Source organism: Lithobates pipiens, unplaced genomic scaffold (genome assembly GCF_037356315.1).
Source record: "Lithobates pipiens isolate NorthernLeopardFrog02 unplaced genomic scaffold, aLitPip1_a1.2 Scaffold_8, whole genome shotgun sequence".
NCBI lineage: Eukaryota > Metazoa > Chordata > Amphibia > Anura > Ranidae > Lithobates > Lithobates pipiens.
Window position 1 is genome coordinate 537991614 of NW_027507903.1, and position 20938 is coordinate 538012551.

Here is a 20938-nt window from a genome sequence, read left to right on the forward strand (position 1 = left end):
TGTGATCTCTCTCAGATTCAAGTATCATGAATTGCCTGCCCAAATTTTCAGTTGTAACTCATGTAAGAAGTTAATTCATTCTCCCCTGATAGATTTCACATAATATTTAATACCAGGGGATTCCAGCTGTGAGATTGTCATGTAATTTTAGCTTTGTGGATGAGGGTGGAAACACAAATACATGCAAGAAGTTTCAAAGCTGGAATGAGACTAAAATTTTTTTTGATGCAGGCTATTAGTGGTCACCAAAATCTAAAATGGAATTTTAGGGAGGCTTGGAATTTAAATTGCTTCTGTTCTAGTAATGTCGTGAAATCCTTTCCATTAATGTTGTTTAAAAAAATTCAACATAAATACAGTAATTTGTTTAATAACTTCATTATTGGTCCTTTCAAATCTGCCTAGGAGGTTTAGAGTCATGAGAGCACATCAAAAGTAGTCTTTGATATCACCGGGTTAATGTTGTTTAGGCTGGCCATAAACAAGTAGATGTCTCATAGATACTGTCTGACCACATTATAAACTGTGCTGCACACAATAAAAGGATCTTCTGTAATGTTGGATGATTTCCATTAGAAATGATGTGCATTAAAGTGGTTGTAAAGTCAGTAAATAGCACTACTACCAGACCCTCTGTTATGACAAGGTATAATACAAAGTGTCAATGTTTTTTTTTTTAAATGATGCTGCTAAATACCTTATTTCAGAGCGTCACTGGGAGGTCACGTGACCGCTGCTCTCCTCGCCCAGATCTAAAGACTACAGCAGGAGGGGCCGAGATTCCACTCTGATGTCAGCTAGAAGGTCACATGACTGTTGTGCTGTCTTGCTCAGCCCCCTCCCACTGTAGTCCTTAGATCGGGGGAGAAGAGCAGTGGGAGGTCACATGACTGCACAGTGGCGATCTTAAAGCATTTAGCGGCATCATTTTTAGAAAAACATTGACACTATGTATTATACCTTGTTATAACAGAAGGGCTGGCAGTAATGCTATTCACTGACTTTACTGCCACACGTAATAATGGCAAAAGGGGTGGGTTTGGAGATCGCTCACAGACTAGGAGCTGACAGGCAGGGAGGGGGGGGAGAGGAGAGGCTATAACACAGCGAGATGATGGAGGCATGTAAACTGACCACGGTATCATGGATCAGCATTTTCACTTCACAAAGGAGACACCTGTGATCGTCTCACGGGGCGGCTGAAAGGGGAGATGCCATTGTAAACAGCATCTCCCTGTTCTGCCTAGCAACAAGTGACGCTGATCTCTGCTCCATGTGATTGGAGCAGAGATCAGTGTTCACTAACACAAAGCCCAGCCCCCCACAGTTAGTAACACGCCCCTAGGAACACTTAACCCCTACACTGCCACCCCCTGGTTAACCCCTTTACTGCCAGTGTCATTTACACAGGAATCAATGCATTTGTATAGCATTGATTGCTGTATAAATGACAATGGTCCCAAAAATGTCCGATGTGTTCGTCATAATGTCACAGTCACAATAAAAATCGCTGATCGCCGCCATTACTAGTAAAAAAAAAAATTATTAATAAAAATGCCATAAAACTATCCCCTATTTTGTAAATGCTATAATTTTTGTGCAAACCAATCAATAAATCGCTTATGTAGAAGAATACGTATCGGCCTAAACTGATGGAAAAAAATGTTTTTTTTATATATTTTTGGGGGATATTTATTATAACAAAAAAAAACGCAGAGGTGATCAAATACCACCAAAAGAAACCTCTACTTGTGGGGAAAAAAGGACGGCAATTTTGTTTGGGAGCCACGTCACACGGCCGTGCATTTGTCAGTTAAAACGACGCAGTGCTGAATCGCAAAAAGTGATCTGGTCTTAAGCCAGCAAAATGGTCCGGTCTGAAAGTGGTTAAAGGAACAGGAACTTTTTTTTAAAAATGTTTTAGGGTTACAACCCTTTTTAGAGTATATATAAACACTTACCTAAAACAGCCCATTCAATTTGAAATACAAATGCAACGCAAAAGCGTGTATATATTTATATATTTTTTTTATAAATGATCACACAACCTTTGTTCTTAGTTGCAAAAGGGGTCTTAGAGAGGTGGGGGTGTAGAAATAGCAGTACACTGATCTTCTCAGTGAATGGCTGTGCAGGGGGGCATGTCATCACACTTCTTGGAGAACAGGCATAAACTGACTAAGCTGCAATGGATGCACTGTCATGCTTATCATGGCCAGGTAATAATAGGAAAGCAGATGGACTGGAAGATACACCAGACATTTCACACAAAGAAATTAATACAAAAAGAACAGGATACTTCTTAACTCAAGTAAATGATTTTAACAGATACATATCAGGATTATTAAATGTTGGGGAACCATATTCTTTAATGCTACTCCCTTATTAGACTGACTGACTAGGGTTGGTAGTGTTGACTGTAAAAACTAGGCAGCGTTTGATTCCGGGGAACGAAGGACTTCAGTGAGTAAAAGCTGTACTGTTGTGTTCTGGCTTTAACAGGTCATAACCAGCCTAGCACCGTCAGTAAGGGAAAAAAAAAAAGGGAAAGGTCTGAGAACAAAAGCTTCTTGTGATTAGGCCGTCATTGGAACTGCGTCACATTAAAGATAAAACTGCACGCAAACAGCTAAATACACAGATGAAACACATATAATAAAGCCATTATATCTGTCAAAAGATTTCTGTCCATGCAACTTTGAGATTTACACAGCTGCCTCAAACATCTGATCAGCTTCCCATTCTGCCCTTACCCCCTTTCTAGTCTGAGTGCTGCTACAGGAGACTGCAAGAGCCTATAAAAGCAAGCTTGCCTGGAGCTTAGCTTAGCCATAATGTGATACTATCAGAAAATATATTGTGCTTTTATTATCTAGTGAAAGAGTGAATTGTATGTAATCCAGACAGCAGCCTTCTAAATACATGTAACAAATTTACCTGCATCCATCACCAAGGCTGAGCGCCACTTTTCTTATATGAATGAATGCACTTTAACCACTTCCCACCCGGCCAATGCATATATACGGCCGGGTGGGAGCCGTCTACTCCTGATAGGACGTTCAGGAACGTCCTGCAGGAGTAGCAGGATCGCGCGCGCCCGCGCAGCGGCGCGATCCCGATGTGCTCGTGTCACCCGGACACGGCACATCTCAGATCGGCAGGAGGGCTCTGTGATTGGCCCTCCTGATCACATGACGGCCGTGTCCAATCACGGCCGTCATGTGATGTAAACAAACAGCCGGTTGCTAGGCAATCGGCTCTCCTCTCCTCACACGGAAGTCACCGCTGAGGAGAGGAGAGCAGAACGCTGCAGCCGGCTGATGATCAGTGAGTATGGGCTGCTTTTTACAGCTTTTTACTCACTGATCATCAGTGTAGTGTAAACACACAACACACCACACAGTACAAACACAGTCCCCACACATGTCCCCAAAACACACCTGGCCCCAAATAATAAAAACACATGTCCCTAATAATAAAAACATGTCCCCCACATATGTCCCACTAAAATCACATGTCCCAATGATTATCTGCACACATATGTACGTGATCACCTGCACACATATGTACATGATCATTTGCGTACATATGTCCGTGATCACACAAACCAATTATTATACACTTAACAGAATTTTTTTTACCAAAAACATGTAGCAGAATACATTTTGGCTTAAATTTATGACAAAATTTGATTTTTTTGGATTTCTTTTCAAATAGAAAAAAGAAAATATTGTTTTTTTTCCAAATTTCCGCTATTTTTGAGCTTATATCGCAAAAAAAAAAAAAAAACGGAGTCGTGAATAAATAACACCAAAATAAAGCTCTATTTGTGCGAACAAAATGATAACAATTTCATTTGGGTACAGTGTAGCATGACCGCGCAATTGTCACTGAAAGCGCTAGAGCGATGAAAGCTGAAAATTGGGCTGGGAAGGAAGGGGGTGAAAGTGCCCTGTATTGTAGTGGTTATAGACAGGTGTCTTTAACCAATCAGTGCAAGCCTCAGCAGTGCTCAGGCCGGCAGGGTGACTCTTTTATCTGACATTACTGCAGACAACTGATATTTTATCAATACATAGCACTGATCTATATGGCATGTTGCTAAAATTCTAATATGAAAAGATTTAATTTTGCTGTTAATATGATGTATACTTCTATCTCTGATTCTAGTAATGGTTAGATATGCATTGTTCTATTGTTTGCTACTTTCAAATATTAATAATGTTAAATAACAAATTTTTTACATTAAAAAAACTTGGACCTGTGCACCTTTAGTAGCAATCTGACCACTTCTTGGAAGGGTCGCTCCCTGTCTGTATTAGCCACTGCCCCATCCCTCTACTGCTATGTATGTTCTGTATGTAGCAAAACATCAGGAGCATACACAGCTACATGTTAGCAATGGTAGGACTTCAGGTAAGATCAGCGATTGGTGTCACTGCTGGCACTATTCAGTGTTCTGCTGTATGCCAGATCCTACTATCAGCCCCTTTGCCCTATCCTGAGATAAATAGGAGAATGTTCAGAGTCTTAAAACTTAAAGTGGCTGTAAAGTCACATTGTTATTTCCCTACTATATTTTTTATAAGGTATGTGCCTTATAAAAAATATGCTGCTGTATACCTTCTTATTAGAGAGCGCCTCTCACGTAACTACCCGCTGCTCTCCTCTCCTGTTCTAGCTACAGCAAGAGGGGCTGAGAATCCCCCGCTGACGTCAGCCAGGAGGAGGGGAGGAGGAGAGTGGCGGGCAGTCACGTACGTGAGCGCCGCTCTGAAATAAGGTATACAGCAGTTTATTTTTCATAAGGCACATACACTGGAGCACATAACCTTATCTAATAGAGGGGATTGTAGGAAAATAACAAAGTTATTGTAGCAGCAGGAGTGCACTGCCACTAGCTGACAGGCAGGAGGGGGTGGGGGGAGGACAGAGAAGATATAGCGGGATGGCGCAGCAGCCATGATAAACGTGGTCAGTTTACAGAGGGGAGGGCAACACCAGGCAGGATCAGCCAGGTATTTTAGATTATATAAAAGCACTGTGCTTTTATATATGCTTTAAAAGACCAGGATCCATTTTTTTTAGGGTAATAACCGCTTTAAATAAATGACAGATGGAGAAATACTAATACTAACCTGAATGTAAGCTGTACGTCTGCTAATGTCACATCCAAGCTGGCAGCACCTGTTAGCAGTCTCATGCATGCTCAATGTCTCAATAATTTTAGAGATATTAAATGCACAATACAAGGTAATTTGACATATACCTGACAGATAAAGGTTCCATAACCTAAAAGATGCAGCTTTTTATTCCATCACTTCCTAAATCGGATTCCCCCTCAAGTTATTATAGGTTATGTGCAGGCTGTTAGCTTAATTCCAATTATGAAATTACTCCTCCCATGCTGGAGGAATACATCACTACTACTACTACTACATTAACATGTATACCATTCTAAGTTGTTACTTGGCACCTTTGTATTTCTTGGGTAAAAGCTGGATCTCATCCAGAGGTGTAAGGAAAGCTATCACAATTTAAATTGTCTTGGTGAACTGTTTGAGACAATTTGACGATTGACTCAAAAATGAAAAAACAAAAAAACAGGCCGCCATTCCTCTTTACCTGCTATCATTTCATCAAAACTTGACCTTGCTTCAGGGTGACGAAGAAGAGACTTTGGAGTGAAGACAATCAGCTGTGTGATGGAAAAATATATAAAGAATCAGAAGCAGGATTATTATAAACACAGCAACATCGCACAATTTAGTAGCATACTGCTACACCTTTTCCCCTACAGAGATACTTTAAAAGCTAGAACAAATATACCCACACCATTTTATGCTTTTCTTTGTTTTAAATGACATTTCTGTGCATTAGGGCATGCTGTGCAAAGGAAGGCCATTCATTTTGAATGGACTGGCAACACAGTCTGTTTTAGATACAAATCACATTAGGCCAGGGGATGGGTCTTGTGACAACATTTTTTTTTTTTGCCCTCTGTGTAGCTGAAATAACATCTTTACGTTTTGGATATTGGTATAGTTCTGAGTTCTATAAATTTCTTAACTAAAAAGGTGTCAAGCAGCTCACCGGTTTACGGAAAGGTAGTAAGATCTGTCTGCGGAGAACGTGGAAGTAATTGGCAGGAGTGGAGCAATTCACAACAATCCAGTTGCAGTCATAAAGCTGGCGGACAGCAAGGTCGTCTGAAGTTTTCTGTAAAAAAAAAAGAAAACCCTATGAATTTAACTGATTCCATATGCATTTCAGAAGCTTAATAAAATTTCACTGTACAACCTTACATAAAATGTTTGAATGTAGTCTGTTAAGTAACACTCTTTGTATAGTTAGAAAAGACCAGTTCATCCTGTCCTGGGTGAAATCACATTTTGAAGCTTCTATCTTCAGTGGTGTGGATCACACAGTAAACTCTCCTGCCTCACAACCTGCATAAGGCCCCTTTCACACGGCCGATCCGTTCAGGACCGCCTGTCAGTTTTTCAGGCGGACCTGAACGGATGCTCCATAGCGCTGACATCCGACCCGCTCCGAAAAAGTGTGACGGAGGAAAAAGCTATTTTTCCATCCGTCATCGGATCGGATGACTAAGGACACTGCAATCCGTCTCCACCCGATCTCCCATAGGGGAGAGCGGTGCTGTGACAGGTCCGTCCCTGCGCAGTGTGCAGAGACAGACCTGTCATCTTCCTGCTCAGCGGAGATCGCTCCGGCGATCCCTGCTGAGCAAGCGGATATCCATGGGGCGGATCAGCACTGATCCGCCCCGTGTCAAAGGACCCTCATTCTTATTCCTACCCACTTCCAGCAGAAGCCATCAATCCCACTTCCCAACAGTGTAATACAGGAAAGCCCCCTTTGTTCACTTTTCATGCTTCCAAAAAGTGTTTATAAGGACCCACTTTTCTTTATCTGCAGGAGAGTGTGCATAACCCCATCATCTTTTTCCTGCAAAAGTAACACAGGAAGTGGCTTACTATCTTCTTTCTCTTAACCCAGTAAGACTCTTTCGCTTATATGCCAATGCACAAAACCCACCACACCATTATATTACAATTCCCATTCCTCAAGAAATTTTAAAACAGATACTGGACCAAGTTATTAACGACGACTTACAGGCCACACATCTGGATCATCATTGCACATCTGAAGGAATCGTTCAGGTCTAGCAGAGGAATGTTCTGGACCCTAAGACAGACATGAAGGAAGAAAATTCTAAATAAACACTGTAAAATCAATAGACCATATGCTCTGAAAAAACAAAAAACAAAAAACAAAAAAAAAAAACTCTATAATGCTAAAATCAATATTTGCACCACTTTGACAAGTATGTTGTTCTTACCATGCCCTCCATGCCATGTGGTAGTAGCAATACGATTCCGTTCTGTCGTACCCACTTGGCCTGTCCTGGGCAGATGAACTGATCGATGATACACTGAGCAGTGTTATGGAAGTCTCCAAATTGGGCTTCCCAAAGTACCAGTGCATTGGGGCTGGCTGTAGCGAAGCCAAGCTCAAATCCTAAGTGAAAGACCAGAAATGTGAGATCAAAGAGGAAATCTAGATTTACCAACATACAAGAACATGCTGCTAAAAGGTATTCAGCCTTTAAATACAAATACTGAATTTCATGATACCAGTTCTGTACAGATCCATCCCATTACTGCTTCCTGTGTAAGCTTTCCAGATCCCTTACACAAGAACGTGTTAACAAACTACTTCTGTGCAGCCACTCAAGAAAAAGGTTTAATGTTCAAGCCCAATCCTTATACTACTAGGCTGACATTCATTGTACACATTGACAGCCTGTCAATGAACAGTTGTTACCACCACTTAAAAAGGGAAACTATAAAGGCTTTTTGTAATTTTACTTTCTTTTTTTTTTTTTTTAAACAACCTGGTTTATACAAAGCGAGCCCGAACCTGCTTTTTGTTGTTCCCCAATGACATTTCTGGCTCCTCCTCTCTGGCGACTGCCCCCATAGGAAGATGCTTTTTATGGGGGCACAAGTGCTGGCTTGCTCCCAAGCTTCCCTGCCAGTGTCTACCCCCCCTCCCTCGTCACTGGCTTGGGTTCAGATTAGCAGGAGCCAATGGTTTTCTGCTGTCCCAGCAAAACTTTAGAGACCAGGAAGCGAGTGGGGAGAAGAACTGCAGACATACACATTTCTGGATCGAATGAGGGCTTAGGTAAGTGTTTACACTAGTCATGGTCATGTGGTACGAACAAGTTTGTGTGCTGTGGTGCCATTATTTGGTATAGCACAGCATCGCACCCACAATACAGTAAAATATGTAGATTGTGGTGCATGGCAATAAATGCAGCAGGGCTGACATTTTTGTGCCTTCAAGTGTGCTATAGCCAATTTACTTTGAATCAGGAGGGCAACACAATGTGCCCCAATGCACAACATTGTATGTGTTTTGGTGAAGTGTATCCTGATGTAAATGAAACCATAAAGACAACCCTTTGGGTCTGAAACTTTTTTTTTTTTTCGTTTTAGTTTCGAATAGTTCTCTTTATATATCAAAGTACAACAAATTTAATGGTTTAGTTTTCATCTCTGAAGTAGAGACAGTTGTAAATATACAAATTAGTTAACCTCTTAAACCTAGACTTAACAGGTAGCCCTTAGTGTATCTTTGCACAGATAAAAACTGCAAACCCAGCAGAACTAGTACAGTTTCTTTGTAAAAATCAACCTCTCACACTCACCTAGCACTCCATATTCAGACAGCGAGCTGTTGCACACTGTATATGGGGCTTGGTTAGGCCACAGATAGTTCATGGGAATACACGTTCTCTTGTCTACATTTTGGTCATGTAAAACATGATGACGGTGGCTGCAGAAATGAAGAAAGAACAGAATTTAATAAATTCTACTACCACATTAACCCCATTACATTAACCCCAGTAAACTTTGAATAGAATTACAGAGCCACAATACCTAAAAGTGCCTCTCTCTACATCTTGCCCACTGAGGCGGATATGAATGCCTTCTTTCAAGAGTGACCCAAATGCCATATACTCAGCCAGAGCCCAGTCAACAGTTCGGTTCTTCACCATCTCTCCTCGACCTTTCAAGATGCGGCTCAGACCTAATAATCGGGGAGATACCGTTTGTGTTTACGTGATTATGAATGACTAAAGCTGAAAACAGTCAGATATATAAGAAAGGTCTTCACCTCCATGAATAGTAAAGTCCTCTACAGGGACTGAGCTAGCCACATTTCCGATGTGTGAGAGATCCTCCTCACTGAGACCAGTGGAGGGGCAGGACATGCTGCGTGGTTGACCATCCAGAGTAAAGAAACCTGCAAAGTGGTAGACAATAATGCAACATCAATCCCACTATCAAAAATGTTTCACCAATCAATGTGTACCTAGGGTTAACCAAGGACAGCTTGATTGCTAGTCTTAGCCAAAGTCTTCCTTGTGAAATTACCATGCAACAAATGAAAACATTTGGGAAAACATTAGGAACATTCACATATATGAGAACTGCATAATTGTTAACTGGTCCAAGAAATGGGTGCAGTACTTTCACTGCAGTTGAAGCAATATGAGGGCCTAATGGTACATCAAAACAAAATGGTTCCAGCCATTACTGATAAGAGATCTCCTCATGTACTACTGACCAGACAGAGGAGTCATGCATTATGCTGATCTTTTAGATTGACAACATTTATCAGCATTGCAATAAGAGCGCTTCCCCAATAAAAATCATTTAAACGGAGTTGTTGGGTAAGTGGGGGGAGGGGCTAACACCACTAGAGATATCAAAGGCTGAATGTGAGTGTATGAACAAAGTCAATACCAGGCCATGGGGAATCCAGCCAGTGCTTTATGTGAAGGATCTTTTCATCTTTGGAACGGTTTAAGGCCTCTTCACAGATCTTGTCATATTTCGCAATCTCCTCCTGTAAGACACAAGTTGTATTAAATCTCTCTATTACACCTCTGAAATAACTATTTGCTCCTACTCAAAGTCAACTATTACCCTACATTCTAAGCAGACCATACCTCATACTCCAGCTGGTTGACTACGCCTTGCGATATCAGAGTCTCTGCATATTTTTGTAGTACAGGTTTCTGTTTTCGGATCTGCTTGTACATCAGTGGCTGTGTAAACATAGGCTCATCCATCTCATTGTGTCCATTTCTGCGGTAGCAGACCTACACACAGGAGAAAAAAGTTGCAAGGATGAGAAGTGCTTTAAGCAAGCTCTGACACCTCTAACGGGTTATTTTGTTGGTCAATAGGTCCAAGCGCCAGGAAACCGTTGCATTTAGTAGAAGAGCTATCCCAATGTTTTGTTAAGCACAACATCTTGGGAATGCTCAAAGAGTGGCAGAACATCTGGATAGCAAGTACTTATGTGCAGCTATCCCAGGGGTCCCAGAACACAGAAAATACTTTTTAAAAAATACATTAAAACGGTTTTACTTTGTGCTAAAGCATGATCAGTGTATAATAAAAAGTCAGCCATTTCCCAGAACAGAGAGCACAGAGGACAGAATAGAATAAAGCAAAATGATATGCATAACAGTGCACACCTCACATTAACAAGATAAAACACACAATCATTAACACCATAATAACACCACTAATTCAAGACAAAGAGCAAAGTCACCTTTTCTAGTTGTGCTCATAAGTTTACATACCCCGGCAGAATTGACAATTTCTTGGCAATTTTTCAGAGAATATGAATGATAACACAAAAACATTTATTTCACTCATGGTTAGTGTTTGGCTGAAGCCATTTATTATCAATCAACTTTGTTTAATCTTTTTAAATCATAATGACAACAGAAACGAGCCAAATTACCCTGGTCAAAAGTTTGCATACCCTGGAATTTTTAGCTTTGGTACAGACACAGAAGGTGGCACACACAGGTTAAAATGGCAATTAAAGCTTAATTTCCCCACATTTACATACATAGTTAGTAAGGTTGCATAAAGACACCAGTCCATCCAGTTCAACCTGAGTGAGTCTACAATTGTCCCTATCCCTGTACATTGCACACTCGCATCAGTCCCTACTCTCAAGTAGCCCACAATCATATACTAGGGCCAATTTTGGACAGAAGCGAATTAACCTACCTGCATGTCTTTGGAGTGTGGGAGGAAACCGGACTACCCAGAGGAAACCCACCCAGGCACAGGGAGAACATGCAAACTCCAGGCAGGTAGTGTCGTGGTTGGGATTCAAACCAGCAACCCTTTTTACTGCTACATGAGAGTGCTAACCACTACACCACTGTGCCACATACAGTGTGGCTTTTTATACCCTTTTCCACCTTTGTAAAGTTTGATTACCTTGTTATGCAGATCTTTTGACTGTTCTTTTCTACCTCCTCATGGCTCAGTGTGTAGCTTAGTAAAGTGCATCAATGTGAGAGCTAACAAACTCATTGATTATTTATACACAGACACTAATTGCAATTTAAAAAGCCACAAATCCGGGAAATTAACCTTTAATTGCAATTTTAACCTGTGTGTGCCACCTTCTGTGCCTGTACCAAGGCCAAACATTCCAGGGTATGTAAACTTTTGATCAGGGTAATTTGGGTAGTTTCTGTTGTCATTATGATTTAAAAAGAGTAAACACAGTTGATTGATAATAAATGGCTTCAGCCAAAACCAACCATGAGTGAAATAATTTTTTTTGTGTTATCATTCATATTTTCTGAAAAATGGCCAAGAAATCATAAATTCTGCAAGGGTATGTGAGCTTATGAGAACAACTGTAGTGCTAAAATCAAGAGCACAGACTGTAAAACAGGCCAGTGTTACTGCCATACTGTATACATACCTATCTCATCATAGTTCATAAGTGTCTAGGGCAGGGGTCTACAAACTTTCTTAGCAAAGGTTTAGATTACTGTCCTTTAGACTTTGGGGGGCTGGACTGTGGCCAGTAAGAGTAGAAAATGCCTAAACATCAGTGGAAGTAAGAAAATGACATAGTTACTGTAGTAAGTAGGAGGAGAAATACTGCACCATCGTTGGTGCCAGCGAAATGAATGTTGCCACATCATAGGTGTCAGTGGGAAGAACAGTGTTCCATCGTTTGGTGACAGTAGAATGAATTGTGCCGTATTGTAGGTATCAGTGGGAGGACTAGTACCCCATCACTGGTATCAGTGTAAGGAATAGCGTCCCAATATTGTTGTCAGTGGAAGAAATAGCTTTCCATTGTTGGTGTCAGCGGGAGGAATAGTGCCCCAAGGGCCAATAAAAGACAAGTAAAAGGACCACATTCGGCCCCCTGTTGGCCGCAGTTTGGAGACCACTAGTCTAGGGAATCAAAGCATACAGAGGTACAGAAAACAAGGTCTTAAAAAAACATGCAGGGAAATGGTTTCCACGTCCAGGGATTCTTATTTTTATTGAAGCAGGCATCAAGGATAGCTATGGCACAATAGGCTAAATAATTGTTGGTGGTAATCTTGTTCTTGAACAATATCTTGAAAAGACTTTGAAAGACAAGGGAGAATCAATAGGGCTCCCACTACTACAGGGTTTTGTTTTCCTGGGATTCCAGAGTACATAAAATAATGCTGTCTTCCAATCAATTCCTTTGCACTGTTCTAACTACCATATCATTTAGGATTGCACAGAATACTTGTTCTTATAATGGGGTTAGACCATTGCGGGTGCATGTAAGAGCTATACATACCAAGTCCACAACCACATCCTTGTGAAAGGTAGCCCTCCACTCTGCAGCCACGTTACACACATACACAACAGCCTCTGGATCATCTGCGTTGACATGGAAAATTGGAGCATTGACCACCCTAGCAACATCAGTAGGGTATGGAGAGGAGCGTGCCATTCGAGGATCAGTTGTGAAACCAATCTGAAAACATATTTATATAATTGAGTTAGGGATGAAATAGTACAACTGTATATAACATGGCATACATGATAACTTGTCAACGTGGCCAACACCACAAAAGATGACTAGTTAAAGAAGTTAAAGAGGAAGTAAACCCTGATGGGTTTTACTTTCTCTTTTTTCCCCTGCAAAGTAAAAGCATTATGAGCCACTTGCAAGCGAAGCCCGCATTGTCCCCATCCATCTTTGCCCCTCTTCCTTCCATGGGTGCAGACTCCGGCTCTGTGACTGGCCGGAGTCACGTTACATCACTCCCATGCATGCACATGGGAGGTGTCAGTCACAGCACTTGCTAGTGAAGAAACAGCACAGAGGTCCGCATCTTCATAACGCATGCGTCGAAGATGTCTGCGCAAAAGTATATGGTAAATGGCTCCTAAACCGTGCAGGTTTAGGGGGTATTTACAGTACCTACAGGTAAGTCTTATTATAGGCTTACCTGTAGGTAAAAGTGGTATAAAAGTGTATGTTGTCACAAAATACAATATTCCATGTGTCTAGGTTTACATGTACTTTTTCATAAATGTAGCCTATTGTCTTTGTTTATGAGCAGTGATCCTGCCAGTGCCCCTTCTTTTCTATTCGGACCATATCAAAGACAGACTAAATCTGTCCTAGAATGGTAAGTTTGTGTCTATGCTTTCTATTTAGGAGCTACAGGACATTGTACCCAAGCACAGAGTGCCTGTACTCCAGTGGTCGAACTGCTACAACTGAACATAACAAGGAGAAGACAGTGAGAGTCCCTGCCTTCTACATGGGAGATACAGGATGCCATTCCTATGTATGGCATGCCTATACCTCTGTGGTCAGATTTCTGCTGACAAGCCTGTACAGACTGAGTGACAGTGGTTGGAGCATGTTATGTCGGCAGAAACTAGCAATCATCACAAGAAGTGTCCATCTCTTGCAGCCCAAAATGCAGCGGTGAATTACAGTCATGTGACCTTGTAAGTTCTGCCAAGTATGGGGGCTGTTCCCCTTGTAGGAAAGTACATTGAACATGTGTGGATTTTTTACAGGGAGAGTGGGAAGCTGGAAAAACATTGCATCCCATGATTTGTCCTAGCTTCCAGCCAGACTAGGGCTAAGGGCTGACAATAAGATATTTTTGACCAGGCTTTGTGGATGCAGCTGCTAGCTTACAGGTATGGCATCTAAACTAAACAACATTTTTCTAAGCTGCAGTGTGTTTAATTCTATTATACTGCTCACTTCTTGTGTGCACCTCACTAATTTCCACAACAAATATGTGAGTGCGTGTCGATCTCCAACTAAAACACGAAATCCAAGAATAATAATAAAAAAAAAAAAGTGATCCATGAATGAAAACCTAAATTATAAGCTGCTGTATTTAAAATTCCCGCATGACAAATATTAATAAATACAGGCCAACTCCAATATACAGTGCTGAAAACCCCCACAGTGATACTTATCAAAAAAGTTATAAATATACAGTGGGTAAGTATTGAACACGTCATCATTTTTCTAAGTAAATGTATTTCTAAAGGTGATATTGACATTAAATTTTCACAACAGGTTGGTAACAACCCCTACAAAGAAACCAAATTGGATTGACACAGGGAAAAAGTATTGAACACATGAAGAAAGGGAGATGCAAAAATGGAAAGCCAAGACAGTAGCTGAAATCTATTAGTAATTAGAAAGCAATCCTGCCCCTTGTCAGTGCAAATTAATATCAACTGGTTCAGTCTCAACTGATGGCCTATAAAAAGGTGTCTTATTACCAAGGTGTTATACAAGAAATATCTCATGATAGGTAAAAGCAAAGGGCTCTCTCAAGACCTCCGCAACCTTATTGTTGTAAAACATACTGATGACATTGATTACAGAAGGATTTCTAAACGTGTCCAGTGAACACTGTTGGGGCTATGATCTGTAAGTGGAAAGAACATAATTTCAACATTAACCAGCCATGACCAGGTGCTCCTCGCAAGATTTCTGTCAGAGAAGTGAAAATTATCAGAAGAGTTGTCCAAGAGCCAATGACCACTTCTGGACTTCTGGAGTGCTTCAGAAATGCCTGGAATTAGCAGGTACAATTGTTTCAAAGAAGATGCACTAAACCCCCATGGCCTGTATGCACGCTCACCATGCAAAACTCCATTGCTGAAGAAAAGGCATGTTGAAGCTCGTTTAAAATTTGCTGCACAACATTTAGGACAAGCCTGTGAAAAACTGGGAGAATATCGTCTGGTAAGATGGGACCGAAATTGAACTCTTTGGATGCCATAATACACATCATGTTTGGAGGACAAATGGCACTGCACATCACCCCAAAAACACCCCATACCAACAGTGAAGTTTGGAGGTGGGAACATCATGGTTTGGTGCTGTTTTTTTTAGCATACAATACTAGCAAACTTCATGCTATTGACAGAAGGATGAATGGAAAAATGTACCAAGACATTCTTGATAAAAATCTGCTGCCATCTACCAGGATGATGAAGATGAAATGAGGGTGGACATTTCGGCAAGACAATGATCCTAAACACAAAGCCAAGGAAACTCTCAATTGGTTTCAAAGAAAGAAAATAAAGGGGCTAGAATGGCCCAGCCAATCACCTGACTTGAATCAAATAGAAAATATATGGAAAGAACTAAAGATCAGAGTTCATAGAGGAGGCCCAAGGAACCTTCAAGATTTGAAGACCGTTTGTGTGGAAGAATGGGCAAAATAAATTTTGTATTAAGTATTAAATAAATTTCACTTAGAGTGTTGAATGCTTTTTCCCGGTGTCATTTCATTTTATTACGCATAACTTAATTTCTTGTTGGTTTTGGTTTCTTTGTATGCATGGATTGTTACCAACATGTGGTGAAAGATTCAAGTCAATAGCACCTTTAGAAATATATTTACCTAGAAAAATACTTATTTTACTCGCTGTATTTCAAAACACAATAGGTTCCTAATACGCGAATGTGGAAAATAATAAACACACGTGTGTGTGTGTGTGTGTGTGTGTCAAGCTCATCTTGCAGCTGTCGGATCCTCCTTGTAGCTCTAACATACACTTCAGATGAAATAGGTATGCTCCCAAGAAGATATCCAAATAAAACAAGAACATTCACATAGTGCTCTGAGAGGGAGAGTGGGGTGCTGGGGACAAGCACCCAACGTATGGTGCGTCCTAAGTAGAATAAGCTATGTTCTTACAATGGGGGCTCTTTGGACAGGTGTTGGGGATGGAGCTCATGGCCTAAAGGTATGGCATCTAAACTAAGCAGTGTTCGACTATGTAGTCAAGGGCCATGTAAGCTAATTTTACTCAAAAAGGTGTATACATGATGTATAACCCATGGTTAACAGTTTATAAGAAAACTAAAGATACACACCTGGTTGTTGACCACCACATGAACAGTGCCATGTGTTGTGTGAGATGGAAGGTCGCTCAAGTGGAAGGTCTCATACACAATTCCTTGACCTGCAAAAGCAGCGTCACCATGTATCAGTAGAGACATAACCTGTATTCATAGAAAAAGGAAACAAGTAAGCAAAACGTATATTAGAAGATCAACACTCCTCATCGTATGTGGTCATTGCGCATCACCTTTTTTCCCTCTGTGTCTCCACAGTAGAACTGCTCAGCTTTGGTTTTTCCCTGGACAACAGGGTCTGCTGCTTCAAGATGGGAAGGATTAGCTACCAAAGACAGTGTGATGTTTCGATCAGTTACTCTGTTTATCCGCCTGTGGTACATTCCCAAGTGGTACTTCACATCTCCGGAACCCTACACATAATGCAAAAGAGTAAGGTGGACCTTGTTAATCTAACATTCCAAGAAACAAACGTTTTTTCACAATCCTCACTCGGACAATCACTCAATCTGTAAACGATCAACTTTTTTTTCCCCCCTATGGACATCCTTCATAAGAGGATCATTTCAACTTTGTTGGAAAGGAAGCCTCATCCTTTGTGTGCCATGCAATTCACTTTTTCTACTGATGACTGACTTCCCTAGCCAGGAAACCTCTTCTGTGCACCACGCAATTTACTTTGTTACTTGTGTTTGACTTACCTAACCTCTGGGCTAAACCCCTGCCCAACCACCATCCCATGTCCAATAAGGGTGCATCAGTGGCCGCTAAGGAAAATATCACTGGACAAGTGAATGGCAACTACCTGACTTATTTCCAGATATCAGACCTCAGTAACAAAGTAAATCTTAATTAAAGGAGCAAAGGAAGGCATCCGCTAGTCTCTGCATCAAAGAAGTAATTTTACAAAATGACAATTAGGTTCTCTTAAAAGCAGAAAAAAAAAAATCAGCAATACATACCTCATCTGCAGCTTCAAGTTTGGAGTCAAACTGACAGAAAATCTGTTCCAGCTCCTTCCTGATCACATTGGCCAAAACATTAAGACGACCTCTGTGAGACAGACAGAATATGTTACTATACTGCATTATACACCAATATAGATCTTCATGTTAATTCTATAGAGAAAATAAAAGCGGGAAGCATGAAAAAACAGAATAAATTCAGGTCTTCTAGCTTAAGGACCATTATTTTGAAAAAAGGAATTTTGACTTGCCTTTAAATTCTTTAGATTGAAGTACAGTACAGGCTGAGCATTCAAAGGTCCTGGGTTATAGGCTCATACCTTCAGGTGATTGGACACTGGAAAAGCTTTTGAGGATATAACCTCTGGGTGCTTTCCCTATAACCCTCACTCTGAGTACTCAGTTTTGTAGCAAGCAGAGTAACCCAGGAGTAGAAGGCAGGGTGGCTTATGTCCTGTCCTCCAAGATATGGAATTACAGGTAAGTCAAAACTCCTCTCAACTTCATTGTACAGGACAGGACACAGGCTGAGTATTTATAGCCATGCTGTTAAAACGATAATAAAATCTGTGTTTTTTGGTTAAAATTAACAAACATGTTATACTTACCTGCTCTGTACAGTGGTTTTGCATAGAACAGCATGTGTTCTCTTTTTCTCGGATCCCTCTTTGGTGCTTCTAGCCCCTCCCTCCTGTTGCGTGCCCCCACAGTAAGGAGCTTGTAATGCGGGCTCCCAAGCTGAGCTGCAGCTCCCTGTGTCTATTCAGACAGGGAGCCATGGCCCGGCCCTGTCCCCTCTCTCTCCTCATTGGCTCACTGACGTTGATTGACAGCATGGGGAGCCAATGGCGCTTTGCTGCTCTCTCAGCCAATGAGGAAGGAGAGTCCCGGCAGCTGAGTCACTCGTGCAACATTGCTGGATCAGATGGGGCTCAGGTAAGTATTAGGGGAGCTGCTGCACACAAAAGTTTTTTTCTCTTAATGCATTAAGAGAAAAAAAAAAAAACCTTACTTTAAAACTAGTGACTGAGAAACCAGATGAAACAGTGGGCCCTGAAACAGTAGGTCAAGCCTGTTGAGGAGAGGCCAAAGGTCACCTGTTAGTAGTCTGAGTATTGCTGTGTACCAGGTTCTTCTGAGCCAGTTTGGTACAATGAGAATCACTGACTTTTTTGTAGGGCAGGATATCCACATCCAAGATGACACTGGGATGTTCCCAAACAATAAATGGGAAGGGTGGGCAACAACTGGGCAAACAAAAATGTGCCAACAGGCCCAACAATAACAAGGATCAACAAACTCACCTTCAGAGTGCTACTGTAAGAACCTTGCACCCAAAACCTGCATCCACAGAAGATTGGATGTCTACCTAATAAATCTTTGAAAAGGTTTGAACAGAGGACAAGGTGGCAGCCTTAAAAAACTGGGCTACAGAACTCCAGTACCTGAATGCCCAGGAAACACCCAACCAATCTGGTGGAGTCAGTGCATAAGAGCACAGGAGGAGCATTGTCCTTTACAGTGTAAGCTCTAGCAATTTGTTTTCTTATCCATCAAATTATCGTAGACTTGGAAGCAGGTAGTCCCTTGTGAGGTCCTGAGGAAAGGATAAAACAGGGAGTCTGTCTTCCTGATAGAGCCATCATAGTCTACCTCAAAGCAACATATTATATGTCCAGGCACTGAAGGGCAATTCCCCTTGAGTGCTTTAAAGCAGGGCACAAAGATAAAAGGAATAGGTCTTCATTGAGGTGGAAGACTGATACCACCTTAGGAAGAAAAATGGTCTTGGGCGTAGGACTACTTTGTCATTGTGAAGAATGAGGAACAGCTCCTTACAGGCCATTTAAGGAGATATTCCAGTTTGGTTTATAGAGTGTTTTTCTGATTTCAGTGCAGAGAGAACCAAGCTGAAGTTCCAAGGAAGCACAGGGTACTGCAAAGGGGGTCTGACCTGAGATACACTTTGACAGAGAAGAGTGAAGTCAGAGTTTTTTGAAAAAGAATGGACAAGGCCAAAACCTACACTTTGGTAGTGCTTAAGGCCAAGTTCTGGTCAAGTCCTAATTGTAGGAAGGTCAGAATTTGAGGCAGTCTCTGGGATTAAAGTGCCTATGTTCACACCAGGCAAGGAAGGATTTCCTGGTACAATAATAGATCTTTATGGAAGTGGCTTTCCTTGCTTTTAACAAAGGTAGGAAATGACAGACTCAGAGACCCCTTTGACTCTTAAAGACCTGGGCTTCAACAGCCATGCTGTTAAAGCTAGTGACTGACAAGCAGGAAGGAATAAAGGGCCCCAAGACAGTAGGTCCAGCCTGTTAGGGAGAGGCCAGGGTAGTCTCCTAGTAATGAGAGTATAACTGTGTACCAGGTTCTTCTGGGCCAGTTTGGTGCAGTGAGACTCTTTGGCTTCTTCTCTTCTCTTGCTTTATTTTGTGCAGCAGAATATCCGCATCCAGGGGTCTCATATCTCTGACATATCAAGGTTGTAGATGTCCCCTTTCTATTTTCCTCTCCTGGGATGTGGATCACAGAAGATAGCTGGAAAGTGAATCTCTGTGCATTAGATGATTTGGCTTGCTTTCTTCAAGGTTGCACAGGGCCTGGTGGTCCCTTGATGGTCGATGTAGGCCACAGCCATTGCACGATCTGTTTGCCCCGATTAGGTGCCCCTGCAGAAAGCGATTCTAATATTACATAGCCATCCTTATTTCTCTGAGCCTTAGGGTGTTGATGGGGAGCTTGGCTTACACCAATGATCATGTTCCCTACTGTAACACTACTCCCTAGCCTGAAAGACTGACATCTGTTATCACTTTCCATTGAGAGGGAAGGAAAGACATCCCCATTGTTAAGGCTGGGCTTAAGATCCACCAAGCTAAGGAATTTCTTGCTTGGCTGGACAGGACGACTAGTAGGTATAGAAAAATGTAATTGTGTGAATGTGTCACGGATCAGACCCAAGCATTTCAGGCCAAGTGAACACCGGAGAGCAGATTTTTTTGGAGGTTGCCCACCCAACCTAAATTCTTGTGCATCTCAATTGCCCTGTGGACATTGGCAGATAACTGGAATTGAGGTGAGTTATCAGTAAAAGATTATTCAGATAACTGGTGACATAAATGCCCTCAGTTCTTAGAAGGGAAAGAAGAGGTGCTAAATTCTTTGCGAATAATCTGGGAGCAGAGGATAAACCAAAGGGTAGTATGACAAACTGGAAAGGATTGTCTTGCACTTCAAAGCTCAGAAAATGCAAAAGCATTATCACCATGTAATAGAGTCAGTCTTGTGGGGGTACTAGCACAGCTACTCCCTGGAGAAAGAGATGGTTCAGGCCATTTTGCAAGTCTTTGGTTGATTTCAACATTAATTGGGTGGTCAACTACATGGCAAATTAGGTTTAATGTAGAAAAATGTAAAATAATGCATTTGGGTGCAGAAAATATGAATGCAATCTACTCACTAGGGGGAGAACCTCTGGGGGAATCTAGGATGAAAAAGGGCCAGGGGGTCTTAGTAGATGACAGGCTCATCAATGGCTTGCAATGCCAAGCTGGTGCAAGCAAAGCCAACAGAATATTGGCATGCATTAAAAAGGGGATTAACTCCAGAGATAAAATGATAATTCTCCCACGCTACAAGACTCTGAGCTTTTTCTGAGGCACCCTTTCACCTGGTTTTCACCATAGCTACGGGTAAGGATGATT

At 41.5% G+C, this 20938-nt stretch overlaps 1 protein-coding gene across 2 annotated transcripts in view; it reads right to left on the minus strand.

Annotated features, from left to right (window-relative positions):
- OGDH (oxoglutarate dehydrogenase) overlaps positions 1-20938 on the minus strand; it is a 122030-nt gene that overhangs the window by 14649 nt on the left and 86443 nt on the right. For both annotated transcript variants that reach the window (XM_077469667.1, XM_077469669.1), the window contains exons 8-20: positions 17226-17316; positions 16497-16676; positions 16282-16410; positions 12706-12885; positions 10046-10198; positions 9840-9942; positions 9208-9336; positions 8970-9120; positions 8738-8865; positions 7364-7542; positions 7138-7209; positions 6094-6219; positions 5626-5698 (exon numbers count right to left, since the gene is read on the minus strand). In XM_077469667.1, the coding sequence (XP_077325793.1) occupies positions 5626-5698; positions 6094-6219; positions 7138-7209; positions 7364-7542; positions 8738-8865; positions 8970-9120; positions 9208-9336; positions 9840-9942; positions 10046-10198; positions 12706-12885; positions 16282-16410; positions 16497-16676; positions 17226-17316 (1694 nt within the window). The remainder of the gene's footprint in view (positions 1-5625; positions 5699-6093; positions 6220-7137; positions 7210-7363; positions 7543-8737; positions 8866-8969; positions 9121-9207; positions 9337-9839; positions 9943-10045; positions 10199-12705; positions 12886-16281; positions 16411-16496; positions 16677-17225; positions 17317-20938) is intronic.